The 15,959-nt window shown below is 36.0% G+C and overlaps 1 protein-coding gene across 1 annotated transcript; it reads left to right on the top strand.

Annotated features, from left to right (window-relative positions):
- The first annotated feature begins 7,834 nt into the window (after positions 1-7,834).
- On the top strand, positions 7,835-8,155 carry LOC114296301 (uncharacterized). Its single transcript, XM_028240595.2, has one exon. It carries the CDS (start codon positions 7,835-7,837, stop codon positions 8,153-8,155), a length of 321 nt encoding a protein of 106 aa, XP_028096396.2.
- The last annotated feature ends 7,804 nt before the right edge of the window (positions 8,156-15,959 follow it).

The raw sequence follows: 15,959 nt of genomic DNA on the forward strand, positions 1-15,959 counted from the left end.
AAATATAATTTGAGAATAGAGTTATATTTTGAGTTTTGAAATTATAATTTGAGTGTGGAAATTTTGTTTGGTTCTGAGTTTTGAAATGAGTTTTGGAGGGAGTTTTGTTTTTGAAATTAGAAAAGTTATTTGATTCAAAAATTCACAACTCATAACTAAATAAACAATCCAAAATTCTATTCAAAACCCATATAAAAATTTAAAAAATGAAACTTTTTTGATAAACCCACTTTCTAAGAGCTTTATTCCTTCCAATCCATATTCTTTTTGACTATTTCATTAGGTCCTATTTGAGATAAGAAGACCAAAATACCCTTTTCATCTACTTATGTTCCATTTAGTTCACATTATTTTCTTATGTTTCAATAAGTCCCGTGGGTGACATAATTACCAAAATACCCTTAATGTGAATGTTCACACCGTCAATGTGAATGTTCATATCGTCAATGTGTAGGGGCTTGGCCCATGTCGATCCTCGTGGGTGCCCGAAAAAATTCGAGTCGGGCCGGAGCAGGCCCGACCCATTGACAATGTGAATATTCACATTGACATGTTAACATTCATATTAATAGGAGTGTAAAATTGGCCCGTGTCCCGTGGCGGCGCCAAACCCGCCCGCGGTCCATGGGCGGCCCGGGGCGGGCTCGGTCCGGCCCGATGACAATGTGAATATTCACATTGACATGTTAACATTCACATTGATAAGAGTATAAAATTGGCCCGCAGCCGCCCACGGCCCGTTGACAATGTGAATATTCACATTGACATGTTAACATTCACATTGATAGGAGTGTAAAATTAGCTCGCGCCTCGTGGCTGCCCGAAACCCGCCCACAGCCCGTGGGTGGCCCGGGCGCGGGCCCGGCCCCGCCTGTTGACAATGTGAATATTCACATTGACATGTTAACATTCACATTGATAAGAGTATAAAATTAGCCAGCGGCCTAGGGCGGGCCCGGCCCGGCCCGTTGACAATGTGAATATTCACATTGACATGTTAATATTCACATTGATAGGAGTGTAAAATTAGCTCGTGCCTCGTGGCTGCCCGAAACCTTCCCGCAGCCCGGGGCGGGCCTGGCCATTTTTTTTAATTCTTTTTAATTTTTTCTACCAAAATTTTATTATTTTCCACAAAAAAAGACACTAGGCCTCGGCGCGGGCCGGGCCTCGGATCGAGCCTTGAATGGGCCTTAACGGGGCCGATGGGCAGGGCCAGGCTTCAAAGTGATGGCCCAGGCCCTAGCCTAGGGTCTCGGACTAGGCTCGAGCCTAGGCCCAAATGAGCCTTTCCCGGGCCGAGTCAAGCCGGCCCGCGGGCCAAAAAATTAGGCCTAGGCCCTAGTCCTGGCACAAGGGTATTCGGGCTTTGAATGGGCCGATGGATCGAGCCTCAGGTTGGGCCGGTGCGCCTAGGCCTAGCCTCGAGCTTAGGTCGGGCTTGGGCGGGCCTGGCCATTTTTTTTAATTCTTTTTAATTTTTTCTATCAAAATTTTATTATTTTCCACAAAAAAATACATTGCGCCTCGGCGCGGGCTGGGCCTCGGACCGAGCCTTGAATGGGCCTTAAGCGGGCCGATGGGCCGGGCCGGGCTTCAAAGTGATGACCTAGGCCCTAACCTAGGGCCTCGGATATGCTCGGAACCGAACCAAAACGAGCTTGCCCCGGGCCGTGGGCGGGTTTCGGGCAGCCCACGGGCCGTGGGCCAATTCTACATTCCTACCAATGTGCATTTAACATGTCAATGTAAATATTCACATTGTCAACGGGCCGGACCGGGCCTACCCTGGGCCGCGGGCAAGCTTTGGGCAACCGGCAAATTTTACACTCCTATCAATGTTACTGTTAACATGTCAATGTGAATATTCACATTGTCACAGGTCGGGCCAAGCCCGCCTCGGGCTGCGGGCCAATTTTACACTCTTATCAATGTGAATATTAACATGTCAATGTGAATATTCACATTGTCAATGGGCTGGGTCGGACCCGCCCTGGGCCGCTGGCCAATTTTATACTCTTATCAATGTGAATGTTAACATGTCAATGTGAATATTCACATTGTCAATAGGTCAGGCCGGGCCCGCCCCGGGCTGTCCACGGGTTTTGGGCAGCCACGAGACGCAGGCTAATTTTACACTCCTATCAATGTGAATGTTAACATGTCATTGTGAATATTTACATTGTCAACGGGCCGGGCCGGGCCCGTCCTAGGCGACGAGTGGGCTTTTGGCCGTCCATGGGCCGCGGGCCAATTTTATATTCTTATCAATGTGAATGTTAACATGTTAATGTGAATATTCACATTGTCAACAGGCCGGACCGGGCCCGCCTGGGGCCGCCCATGGGCCGCGGGCAGGTTTCGTGGCACCACGGGACGCGGGCCAATTTTATACTCCTATTAATGTGAATGTTAACATATCAATGTGAATATTCACATTGTCAACGGGTCGGGCCCGCCCCGGCTCGCGGGCGGGTTTAGGGTAGCCCACGAGTCAATTTTACATTCCTACCAATGTGAATTTTAAAATATGAATGTTCACATCATAAAATTGCTAACCGTTAAAAAATATTTATAAGGGTATTAAAATTAAATATAAGGGCATAAGTGTCCTAGAAAATAGTGTAAATCAAGAAAAATGACTTTATGGAATAAAACTATACATACATGGGACTAAATGGGTTAAAAAATTCCTTCATGTACTTCTTGGGTTAAAACACTTATAAAGGAGATTTATCAATAAAAATTCCTTTAAAAAATTTTGAAAATATTTTTTATTTACAATATAAAAATAACAAGTGTCCAAGAAAAAAAAAAAAGGGAACACTGTTTCAGTCAACTGGCCGGACGTCCGGGGGGACGTCCGAGAAGATGACCGGATTAGCCAAATTTCTCTTGCTTGGAAAAGAGTTTTCAAAAGTATGTGTAAAATTATAATTTGAAAACTCAAAACAAACATCACACACTCAAATGAATGGGTCGAAATGTGTTTGGAACACATAACCATACATAGAAGTGGATTGGCTTTTTAGTTTTTTTTGACTATTTTAGCCTGGGCTAAAAAGCTTGGTTTAGAAAGGGTTTTTTGGCTTTTTGACTTTTTTGACTTTTTTGACTTTTTTTGTGAGAGAAAAGTGTAATGATTATGAGTTGGATGTGATGTTTTGTTTGTTGTGGCTAAAATAGCCTATTTTGTCTTTTGTGACTAAAATAACTAAAAAAACCCACAAAATCTCTTCCCAAACGGTGCCATAAAATACTCTTGTAAGTAACCTCATTATAAACTACACCCATTTTCAACAGTTTTTTGGAACTTAAAGACATTACCTCTTGTGTTTTACTCAACGTATAATTTATTTTTTACATTTAGAAATGAGCACATCTGAAATACTAGTCATAATTTTAATTTTTAGAATCATAATTTAAAAAAATTCATAACTAAATATGATATGAGATATAATTAAAAAAAAAATTAAAACAAAATCTATAACTCGAGCTTGAGGGCATATAATTGATTTTTCTATGTACGTGGTGACAAAATCAACCACCAAGGACAGACGTGCCTATTGATGTCATGGTTTAGGCCATGCTATACTTGTCTTGATTGAACTAGAAAACAAATTGCGCTGTCCCCACATAGTTTTCATCCGCTATTTTAAGTAAAACTTTTGTTTTCTAATACGCTTGCGATCTTTAAACAATCTTAGTAGTTAGATGTTGGACTGTTTGCAGATCTGAAATAGTGTTTTTTTTTTTTTTTTTTTTAATTTTTAACTTTAATTTTTATTTTATTTTAATAACTGAGGTGTTTGCGCCAACTGATGGAGTTTAAAGGCAATCAAAAAAGATTTTGTTAAGTTTTTTGAATTAAGTTTTTAAAAATTTAGGGTGTGTTTGGTAACGTTTACGTTTTCAGTTTATATTTACAAAAATTTTATAAACTGGTTTTTTTTTATTTTTTGTTTATTTTTAGAAAAACATAAACTACAAACGCGTTTGGTAATTGACAAAATGTTTAAAAAAAATTTAAAATATAAAAAAGAGTTAGAAATGACAAGTGGTGGCAAGTGGCGACGGAAGACGGTGGTGGAAAATGGTGACGGTGGGTGGTAAGTAGGTGGTGGGTAGCTGGTGGTTGTGGATGGTGGCGGGCGGGTGGTGGTGGTGGTGGGTGGGTGGGTGACGGTGGCGGGTGGTGGGTGGTAGCGAGTGGGTGGTGGCAGGTGGGTGGCGGATGGCGGGTGGTGGTAGTGGGTGGGTGGTGGGTGGTAGCGAATGGGTGGTGGTGGCGGCGGGTGGTAGGTGGTGGTGATAGGTTGATGGCGGATGGCGGGTGGTGATGGGTGGTGGCGGGTGGGTGATGGGTGGTAAGGGTGGGCGGGTGGGTGACGGTGGTGGGTGGTAGCGAGTGGGTGGTAGTGGTAGTGGTGGTGGTGGTGGGTGGTGAGTGGTGAGTGGTGGTGGCAAGTGGGTGGCGGTGGCGGGTGGTAGGTGGTAGCGAGTGGGTGGTGGTGGTGGTGGGTGGTGGTGGCAGGTGGGTGGCGGGTGAGCGGTGGGTGATGATGGTGGTTGTGGCAGGTGGGTGGTGGTGGTGGGTGGCTGGTGGTGACAGGTGGGCAGTGAGTGGTGGTGGCAAGTAGGTGGCGGGCGGTGGATGGTAGTGGCGGGTGAATGACAGGTGGGTGGTGGTGGCGAGGGCTGGGTGGTGGTGGCGAGTGGGTGGGTGGTAGGAGGTGGTGGCGGGTGGTGAGTGGTGTCGGCAAGTGGGTGGTGAGTGGTGGTGGTGGTGGGTGGTGGTGGCGAAAGACGGTGGTGAAAAATGGTGGCGGGTGGTGGCTAGGGTTGGGTGGTAAAAAAAAAAAAAAAACTTAAACTCAAAATGAAAACACATTTTTTGTGTTTTCATTTTTTGGCCAAATTTATAAACTGACACCACTGATTTATAAATCAAAAATTTTACCAAGCATGTTTTTACTTGAGTTTTTTAAATTTTTGTAAATATAAACAAAAAACTGAAAACGTAAGTGTTACCAAACGGCACCTTAATTTTTTGATTTTCGTTTTTTTTTTGTTTTTAGTGAATATTTTTAAAATTTTAAACATTTTTTTTACTTTTTAGATGCACCTTACTTAGATGTATCTAAAAAGTAAAAAATTTGTGAAAAAATATTTTAAAAATTTAATAAATACATAAAAATACAAAAAATATACTGAATTCTCATATTTTTTTTTTATATTTTTGGTATTTAGTGAATTTTTAAAATGTTTTTTTCATAATTTTTTTACTTTTTAGGTATATTTATTTTAGGTATGTCTAAAAAGTAAAAAAAAAATTGCTTAAAATATTAAAAAAATTTAGTAAAAATAAAAAAATACGAAAAATAAAAAAGTAGAATTTTTTGAAAAGTATTTTTGAAAAAACACTACCAAGCAAGCTAATTATGTTTCATGTTTGAAGAAAAAGATAATGTTGGGCTTTGTGGACTCGGTAAGTATGATTTACTGAGCTTGGATACAACGGGGGTTCTCTCCCGAATTTTGAATATTTTAGTAATTTTTTGTTATTTTTGTATTGTCTTAATTATATGTTTATAAAACGATGAAAGGGGTGTCTTTTGTATTGTTGAGATTTGTATTGTTTTTTAATCACAGTGAAGATTACGACAATGGTAAATTTAATCATATTTTAAAATGAGCTATATAAATTATTATGTTTTTGTGACTATGTGATTTCTTCAATTCGTTTTATCTTTCTTATTTGTTATTTCATATCTCATCGATCCTTATTAGAAAGAGTTAATTCATAATAGATAATTACTATAAACTATATTGCAAATTTTGAAACAAATTTTAGTAGCACCGCTATGCACACATAAATGAGATAAAGAATCGGCGACGAAAGACTGTTAAGTTTTGTGTTCCGTTTATGTGTGTCTAGCATCTTCTACTTAGGAGGGTGTAAATTTGGCCAGGCCCATTCGAGTCCAGGCCGGGTCGGCCAACGGGCCAAAAAATTAGGCCCAGACCCAGGTGCATGGGGTATTTAGGCCTTCGGCATCCTGGTTGGCAGGCCTGGGCTTAGACGTGGGCCGAGCCTGGGCTGGCCTAAACATTTTTTTATATTTTTTTCACTAAAAATGGCATTGGGTCTTAGGCGGGCCGGGTTTTGAGTAGGCCTTGAGAGGGCCGATGGGTCGAGCCAGACGGGTTGAGCTCATGGGCTGGGCTGGATTTCAAAATGATAGCTCAGGCCCAAGCCTAGGATTCCAAACTGGGCTTGGGCCCGGCCCACCATGGGTTGTGAGTGGATTTCGGGCTTTTCACATGCTGCGGATCATTTTTACACCTCTACTTCTACCCCACGATGAGAATAAATAATTTATTTTTATTTTTGACAATGATTGACACTATTATCTCTCAATTAAAACCGTATAGAAATGACCAACTGAGTTAATTGGTTGAAAAACTCTTTGACATTGGGCCACTATAAATAATTATATCAATTGTGATAGAGACCCCACACATATATAACCCCCACAACCCTCACTCTCATCCTAACCACTCATAATGTAAGACCCATACATACAGAGTAGATCCCACACAAACATCAAGGGCCAAGATCAAATTGGGAGTCATGAAACCCTCCAAAAAAAAGGTCCCAAACATTTCTCTAATTATATATATATATATATATATATGGGTAGGATGATAAGTATTTATATATATATATATAATAGTAATATCCACATTAATTATGCTTATATATAGTCACTAAATTATATATTGAATTTACTTGCATAAATCAAGATATGAAAAATTATTACAAATTTTTTAAAAATATTGTCTTGTTGCTTTATAATTCAACAAAAATCAATATACAACAACAAAAAATACCCAATCTAAAAAAAAATTAAATAAAATTTATAATTATAATACCAAATAAAAACTAAACTAATTATAGTAGAATATCATTTAAATATTACTCTTTTTATATTTTTACATTAAAATTACTAATTGAACTTACATAATTTATAAGTACTCATTAATTTAGATTGTAAGTTTATATTAATTTAAGTGTATCTTTATTTTTTTAACTTACAAATATTATGAGAATTAAAATTAATTAATAGTGCTTAAATTTTGTTAAAGTCTCAGGGCCAGCCTGGTACAAATTAATCAATAGAATTTAACATTGTCCTTCTTCAAAGTGTGCCCAAAAAAGTGAAGGAGAGTGCCGGCCCAAGCATGAAGCAGCTAAAGCAAGTGCTTTAGGTTTCAAAATTTTGGAAAGCCTCAAATTTTTTAAAACTTTCAATTTTATACTATAGTTATATCTAACCGGCATCAAATAAAAAAAAATTAAAAAAAAAAGACTATCCAGCAAATCAAATATAAATATATTTTATATTAATAACACTAAAATTTTTATTTTTTTGATGTATAAAAATGGGTTAAGTTTAGAAATAATTATAAAATTTGTTATGATTTGTAAACAAAAGTGTATTGCTAGACGTTCCGTCTAGTAACAAATATGAAACACGTGTATAAAAATAAGTAGGGTTATGTATTTATAGGAAATTCTATTATACACTTCTTTGAAAAGGATGTGCCATCATGAAACCCTAACAAAAAAAAATTCACAAAAAACACACACAAAATTTCAACACTTACAAATACCCTTGAGAGCATTTAACACCTATAAATACCCTTACACCCACCCTCACATGCACTAGTTGATAAATATCTCTATCCAACAACTAGTAAATTATTAACTTGATCTCTGGATCCAACAAGTAGTTCAAAGGAGCACCAAATCACAAGGTGATCATACATCATGGGAAATTTCATGGAAACATGCAGAGATAGCCAAGAAGTGGAGATGAGAGAGCATGAGAAGCAAGAAAATGAAGAAAATGGAGGTGGGTTTGTCAAGGATGATGGTGGTCTTGAGACAAGTGGTGTGAGGATTAAGATAGTGTTGACAAAGGAGGAGTTGGAGTGGCTGGTGTTTCAGCTCAAGGATGAGAGAAGAGGGAATAAGAGGCTAGAAGATGTGTTGGAAGAGATAGAGAGAGGGAGAGGGAAAGTTGAAGGGTGGAAACCTTCCCTAGAGAGTATCATGGAGAGCCCTGAAGTTCCTGAAATGGACAAATAATCCATTTCAATCAGTTCTTCTATGTGCACAAAATCCGATCACACAACTGCACATAACTTTCTCGTTGTTATGGTTGTGTCTGGTTCTGCGATCGGATTGTGTGCACGTAGAATTTTTCTACTTCAATTGCCATCCAATTTTTCTAGTGTAGGAGGGGCTTTTTTGTGTTTGGTGATGACCCAACATTGTAATTATGTTTTACTTTTAGGGCACCCGCTCACGGGATGTTCTGTCTCTAAATTTCTCCGTCCCAATATGAAATCTCACTCACAGGATTATGTACTGAGATTTTCACATAATCTTGTAGTTGACACTTTATTGGAACAAATGGACAGGTGATTTGGAGACAAAGGATCTCTGGCCAATCTTAAACTACCTGTGATTAAACGACACAGTTCTTCAACTGCAACCTTCCCTCTGCTTTTCGGGTTTTTGATGTGGTTGATGACTGAAATTTGTGGTGGAGTTCCTAGTTATTCTTCATCTCATTCTTGTTTTTCAAATATATATATATATGTATTTTGCTGTTATTGCTATCTTTATTTTATTGTTATGTCCATGGGTATGAGTGTATGACTGCAATTTAAAACATATGCACTGATATGGTGGATAAGAAGCAATTAGAGTCTCATTATGAAGAAACAAGAGTGTGTAAGTATGGTTTTAAAATCTCTTTCTACTGCTACTACATAAGTGGGAAGATCAGATCAACCATATGTTTCCTCTCCCAAAACTAGGCTAATAATTTTTGGCCGATCATATTAAGAAAATACTCATTAAAAGTTTGTGGTTGCCCTGAAAATAGTAGGATTTTAATTAAGACCAATTTTGTGGTTCATTCATATCTGGAAACACTAATAATGCTTCTAAATCTAGTGCACGTCTTATTGTAATTGCCATCAGTGTTGATATCCTCTCCTTTGACTGACTAGTTGATGAAATTCTCATCAGTTTGTTTGTGAGATCTACTTCTGCATACCAATTGTTCAGTCATAACAAAAATTCCTCCAACAAAACAGCATTATTAGCTTTGCATCAAACTAAGGCCCTGTTTGGCACACAAAAAAATTTAGGCAATTTTTCATTTTTTTAAAATTTTTATTTTTTATTTTACTGCAGCTTTTAAACATTTGCCAGACCTAGCTTAAATGTGTGCACAATTTCAAACGCCTTCAAAATAAAGAATACAATGAGACATGGACAAATAACAAAACTTCATATGAATTTGGAAAACAGTAATGGTAGGTATTATGAAAAACTTTTCATGAAAATAATCATGAAAGCTTTGTCACCTTTGGATTATACTTAGAATAATGCATCACACACTAATCAATGTAATCTAAAGATCATACATCTTTCATGATCATTTTTATGAAAAAAATTTCATGATCCCTAACTTTTCTCTTTGAAAACTGCTATTCTTCACACCCTTAGATAAGCAAGTTATAATATTTGTGTGTTTTATTACCATAAATATCATAACTTAATTTTATGAGAGTCGCGATCAAACACCAAATAAAAGATAACTAAAATGTTATTGAGTTATAATTAAAATAACATCATAACTAATATCACAATCAATTATAAATAACATAATAATAACTAATAACTACAAAAGTCGTAATTAAAAATTCATGCGATACACATCCAAAATAGAGTGCATAATTTTTTTTTTCCCCCCTAGTCACTGGAAGGCCATTTTATTTAATGCTTCCCACCTTTCGTTGGCATGACCGATTAATTACTCTCTCAGATAGTCAATGTCACACCAACAGGGCAAATAGATGTTACATTTAATAATTGGGTTTAACTACCCAGCAGAGGAGCGGGTGGTTGGAAAACCTCTCTTTTTTAGGTTTTTTTTAAGTAATTTTTTAGCATATTTCTAGTGAGTTTTAAAAATATTTTTATGTAGATTAGATTTTTTATGTCTAAGAAGAAGAGTGTGAGTGTTTCTCCTCTAATTTTTTATATAAATTTTTAAATTTTCAATACTTACAATTCTCTATTCTTTTAATCCTCATCATTTATTGTTGTGAGTACTCTTCTTCTTCAATTTTGACTTTCAACGATGATCGAAGTTTAGCGCGCGGCAGCAGTAGCAGAGTTGGGTAGCAGCGGCACGAATGACAACGACAGCAGGATTAAACTTTATATAGGAGATCTTATTTTTTTAAATCATATCAATGCAAAGATGGGTGATTTTTTCATAATCGTAACTATTTTTTTGATGGCTTTGCAGGTGATTATTTGTAGTTGTTGTTAAGTTTTTATGTTTTGGCTCTTTTTGAATTTGTTGTTGTTATTGTTGTTGCTGCTGCTATTGTTTTTTATTTTATTTTTTTCTCCATATGTTGTTTACTTTTATTTTAATATAATTGCATTATAACTTTTCTATAAAAAAAGATGGGTTAATTATACTCAAACCCCTTCAATTATTAATGAATATTACTTTATCCCTCATCTAATAATCTATTCACGGAGACCCCCTCAATTAGGGGTGAGCAGCGGATATACCGATCCGTCAAAACCGACCGAACCGAACTGATCCGCCGCATTTTGGACGGATGGGTGATGATGAGCGGACGGTTGCGGATTGATTTTCTCCAATCCTTCAATTTGGCGGACGGATGGCGGATTTGAGATTCCTTTGGCCGCAACCGAACCGCCAAACCGCGAGCACCCCTAATAATTTATAAAATTTTATGTTTTCAATTTGTTTAAATATTTTGTTTGTATTTTCAATTGAAAAAAAGTTTAAATATTCTGTTGAAAAAAAGTTTTCAACTTGAATATATTTTTTGAATTGAAAAAAATAAACGTATTATTTATCTATATTTTTTGGTTCTAAATTTAACTCTAAAAATAATAAATAGAAAATATGATATATGCTGGTTGGCTTTTGTTTTCAAAAACATATATAGATGTAACAATATAGAGATATACAATCTCAACTACTACTTTGTTCATGGTTTGAATTGTTATTATATTTTAAAAATCACAGATTGTAATACTTTATGTGGATGAATCATGCTGTGATTGTAATATGTGGATGAGGCATGCAGTGATTGTGATATTCTAAAGTTTCAAACTTTCTTTTTTTGGATGAGACATACAGTGATTGTAATACTTTTTTGGGAAATTTAGTTATAAACCCCTTTTACCTTCCTTTCATTGTTAAAAGGATTAAGAAAAACATTATACTTTCTAAACTCCCTCATAATTATAAAGTCTTGCATAAAGGACAAAATTTAGTATTTAAATATTTGATAGGACTATTATACCCTCAACTTCTGCATATATAATCAGCTTCGTCATCAACTGTATCATAATCACCATAGTTGCATCTTCCAAGCTTCAGCAGAAGGTCGTCGACAAGCCGCCGCCATAGTCGCATCTTCCAAGCTTCAGCAGAAGGTCCTCTCTTTATCTTCATAATCAACAACGATGTGGCTTTGAGTATGTTGAAATTGAATGAGGATGTCGTTGGAGATTCGAAAGCTAGGGTTTCGGAGCAAATGGAGATTCGGAGTGCGGTGGAGATGACTCAATTGGAAGCGGAGAAGAAACATGATGAGGTTGTTGATGAGATGCTAGCGATGTTGAATGCGAAGGCTGAAGCTTCGAGATTGAAAGAAGTTGAACAGGAGGTTGGGAAGGATGTGGATGAGGAACAGTAGAATATGTATATATATATATATATATTTGTGTGCATGAGTGTTGTTGAACACAAGTATTCTTTTTCATTGAGATGTGTAATTGTTGATCGAGTTTTAGAAGTTTTTCGTTTCAATTAGATATGTGGATTTGTTGATTAATTTGTTTTGTTTTTGTTTGTTTGTTTGTTTTTGATTTACTTTTGTTGTTTTTTATCTAATTTCAAGACGTTGAAAACGTATTAGATTATATATATATATATATATATAAGAGACAATTTGAAACCTAAAACAAATCTAATTAGGCTTATTCCCACTTCGGCAATCGATCCTTAAGTAATCCTTACACTTTGGAACCGCAACATTTGATCACCTCGCAATTTATTAGTACTCGCTACTTTTTGAAATAAAAAATTGGTGTTTTAATGCACCCTAAAGATCAATCCCTTACCGCGATGTTTGATCTCCTAGCAATTTCTTATTAGGGATCGATCAGTTAGTAGATCCCTTATCAATTCTTGACTATAGATATGTGCAAACTCACCCAATTTCACTAGAAAAACATCCTATGACCAATGTAAAACTCCTTTAATGTTATAAAAAAATTTAAAATTAATGCACTTTGAAATCACAAGTGTCCTAAGAAAATATTTTACATGACTGGAAATAGACCCCGTGAAGGTAACATAGCGTAGCGACATCTATGTAGTGTATAAAATCCCATTACAACTCATACCCAAATTGTCATATGAAAATTTCCAATACTATATCTATCTTAGATTTTGTATTAACTGGCCTTTTTTGCACGGCATATCTTCAGATGGACTTAACCCATTTACGATGAAGACAAACTGCTAGCTTCACCAAGCATTGAGAAAAATAAGATCAGGCAAAAATTCATTTGGGATCTTTACTGCAAGTTGTTCTGTTGTCAAATGCATCTAATTAAATTTTGAGCATTGCTATTGGAAATAAAAAAAAAAAAAAAAAAAATTAGACCTAATTTTCAAGCCTGGTGATGTGGCAATCAATCAAAATATTAAAGACAACACTCCTTTTCATGTCTTTTCTATCATCAACAAATTATAACACTTACACATCATTAGATTTTAGAAATGGTTCTAAAATGTTGGCCTGTATATCAATTTTTTTTTAAAATTTTTGATTGATGAAGATATATATAGGGCTATCAAAATTGACTTTTTATACAGCTTTTGATGAAATGGTGGGCCTTTGTGCATGGGCCATGGTTGTGGTCAATGACATCCACATTGAGTTTTTAAAATAGCCCAAAAGGAGGTATAATGGGCCATCCTTGAAATTTTACAACTAGGTTCGACATACCACGTATTACTTACTAATAGAGCGATACATGATTATTTTATTGTGGCTACGAAATTTTTTTTCTTGAAAATATTTTTAGCGATAATATTTTTTTATGTTCGGTGGTGGTGAAATGAAGATGGAGATAGAGGTGGTGGCAGGGTGGTGGGGCAGCAGTGGAGGCGATAGCGATGGTGATCAGTGGCGTTGTCAGGAATTCAGTGAAGAGGGGCACAAATTAATGACAATATTAAATTTTTTTTTTCATACTAAACAATAATGAAATATTACTAAACTTAAATATTAAGTTTTCATTTGGATAAATGTGAATTTTAAATTAAAGGATTTGAGATTAAATTTTATACAAATATTGGGGAGTAACTATTTTATAGGTGGATTGAAAAATTAAAAAAGAAGATAAGTTGAGATAGAAATGATATATTTTAGTAGAGAAATTCTATAAAAACATACCACAAAAAAAAGTGTCTGCCATATGACTCAATTATGATCTTTGTGGTCTTTAATTATAACACATTATAGTGTTAGATATAATTTAGTTATAACTTCGTATGGTTGTTATTTTGGTTATGACTATATATCAAGTAATAATTAGTTATAACTCATTCTGATATTAGTTATGACCTATTGTAATTTTTTTTTATTTTTTATAATTGAAGATGTATTGCTTGATTATAATTTATATAGTGGTTATTTTAATTATGAATGGAAAGAAACACATGGAGGATGAACTCCACATAGAAGATAAACTCCACAGGTCAAATATAACTAATAATCCAATAAATTTCATATCTTCATTAAAATCAATTATGTTTACATGTTAATAATGATAGACATCACCATTATATTTTCATAGATAATAATATGACTTATTATAGTCTCTTTATTTTCAATCAAAATAACCATTATTGTTTGTTGAAACAATCTTCTGTGTAAATAAATAGATTGAAACTAAATCAAACAAAATAAAATAAATAACTTACAGAATCTATTTTATCAAACAGAATGAAAAATAAAAGACCAAGTCGAGTGTGTGACACTATGTCCTTAAGACAGATTCGCCCCGCTTCGGTGCTTACAGACTAATGGCGTCTATCTCCTAAGATACAATGATCTTCACAAATTTGCAGTAGCACTCCAAACAAATTTGTCCAGCGAACTAGAACCTTGTGTTCTATTACTCTCTGAATTTTTCTCTAAATAACTAATATGAAGAATAATGCAAACAAAGCAAGAAATGGACTGCAAAAGATGATATTCTGGATGTTTTCTAGATCCACAAAACTGTTGGAACATGGCTGTATTTATAGGCAAAAAATCTGACCCGAATAGGTGCTAATTTGAAGTGAACAGGTGCACATATAAATTGAACAGGTACAAGCACTATTCAAACAGATAATTGCTGGAATAGTTGATCTGTCCGAACTGTATCAACCTGTTTGAACTGGTAAAGAATCTGTCCGATTCAACTGGGCAGTTTCTGACAGTTAAATAACTGTAAAACCAGTTTGAAACTGTGTGGAATTTAGACTGGAAATGGACAGAAAATAAATTCAATTTTTGGCACAAAATTTGAATTTTATTTTACAAAAAATTCAAATAAATTTTGTTCAAAAAATTAATATAAGAACTGATTCACACCCGCGCCCGGTCGGTCGGATGAACGGCGGCGGCGGCACGCGTGTGTGTTGTGGTGGTTTGGGTTAAAGTTCACTTTGTCCATAACTCCTCCCTTCTACAAACTTGGGGTGCCCCTTGGGGCTCAACCCAAGTGTTGTAGTCTAGAACTTATATACATACACAAACTCTCTCAAAGTTTCAATGTGGGACAATCCATTTCAAAGAAACTCACATTTACTTCTTTAAATTGTCCATTCCACGAACCCGAAAATGACGTCAACTTCCCATTCACTTAAAAATGGTTTTGATAAACCGTCTTCACCATATGACTTACCACGCGGCAAGGAACACGTCATCTCTTCGAACCCGTCCCAAAAGACATTTGGGGCCCACTCAATTTTGGGCTCAAAGTTGACCCAAAATAAGCCTTTATAAAACTAATTTTCCAACAATCCCCCACATGAATGGAATTTGATGGAGAGAAAATGCAACAACATGATCTAATTACAGAGAGTACATAAATTGGAAATATTCTGCAAAGGATAGGTAGCTTTTGGCTTTGAACCTTCCCTTGTGAGACACTATCGGATTTACTAGCTAACTAGTGAACATGATGTCTTGAACTATTCAGTCGTTTGTGTAAACCAAGACAATAGAACTCATACAGTATATCCCCAGACACAGTTTAGTTCTCATTATTGTGTTCATTTTGGCCCTGAACAACCTAGTCTTTCATGAGTGCTCTAGAGAATTGTAGCCCTTCACAAATCTCATAGAACCAACCCAGTTCACATTCACATAGGTGATTCTTATGAAGAGTATCCTGCCATACTCCACTAGGTTTACCTAGATATAAGAATCATTAAAAGTATTACTTAACCTAAACCGCTGCAGTCATCACTATTTCATCCTAGAAATAGGTAGGAGTTGGACTCCCTAGTGATCCTTCTGAGTCATTCACAACTCGGATGTCCTTTTAAACCTAGATCTTGGGATCTCCAGTTAACTAGTTTGGGTTGCCGTTGTGGTAACTCTTATTTAATAGGCTTAAGTCCCATTCCCCTCGATGAATTTTCAACTACCCCTCTTACTAACCCTTTGGTTAGTGGATCTGCTATGTTGTCTTTAGACTTCACATATTCAATGGAAATAATTCCATTAGAGAGCAGTTGTCTCACGGTGTTATG

This window comes from Camellia sinensis, chromosome 13 (assembly GCF_055761805.1).
Source record: "Camellia sinensis isolate YWXY chromosome 13, ASM5576180v1, whole genome shotgun sequence".
Classification (NCBI taxonomy): Eukaryota; Viridiplantae; Streptophyta; class Magnoliopsida; order Ericales; family Theaceae; genus Camellia; species Camellia sinensis.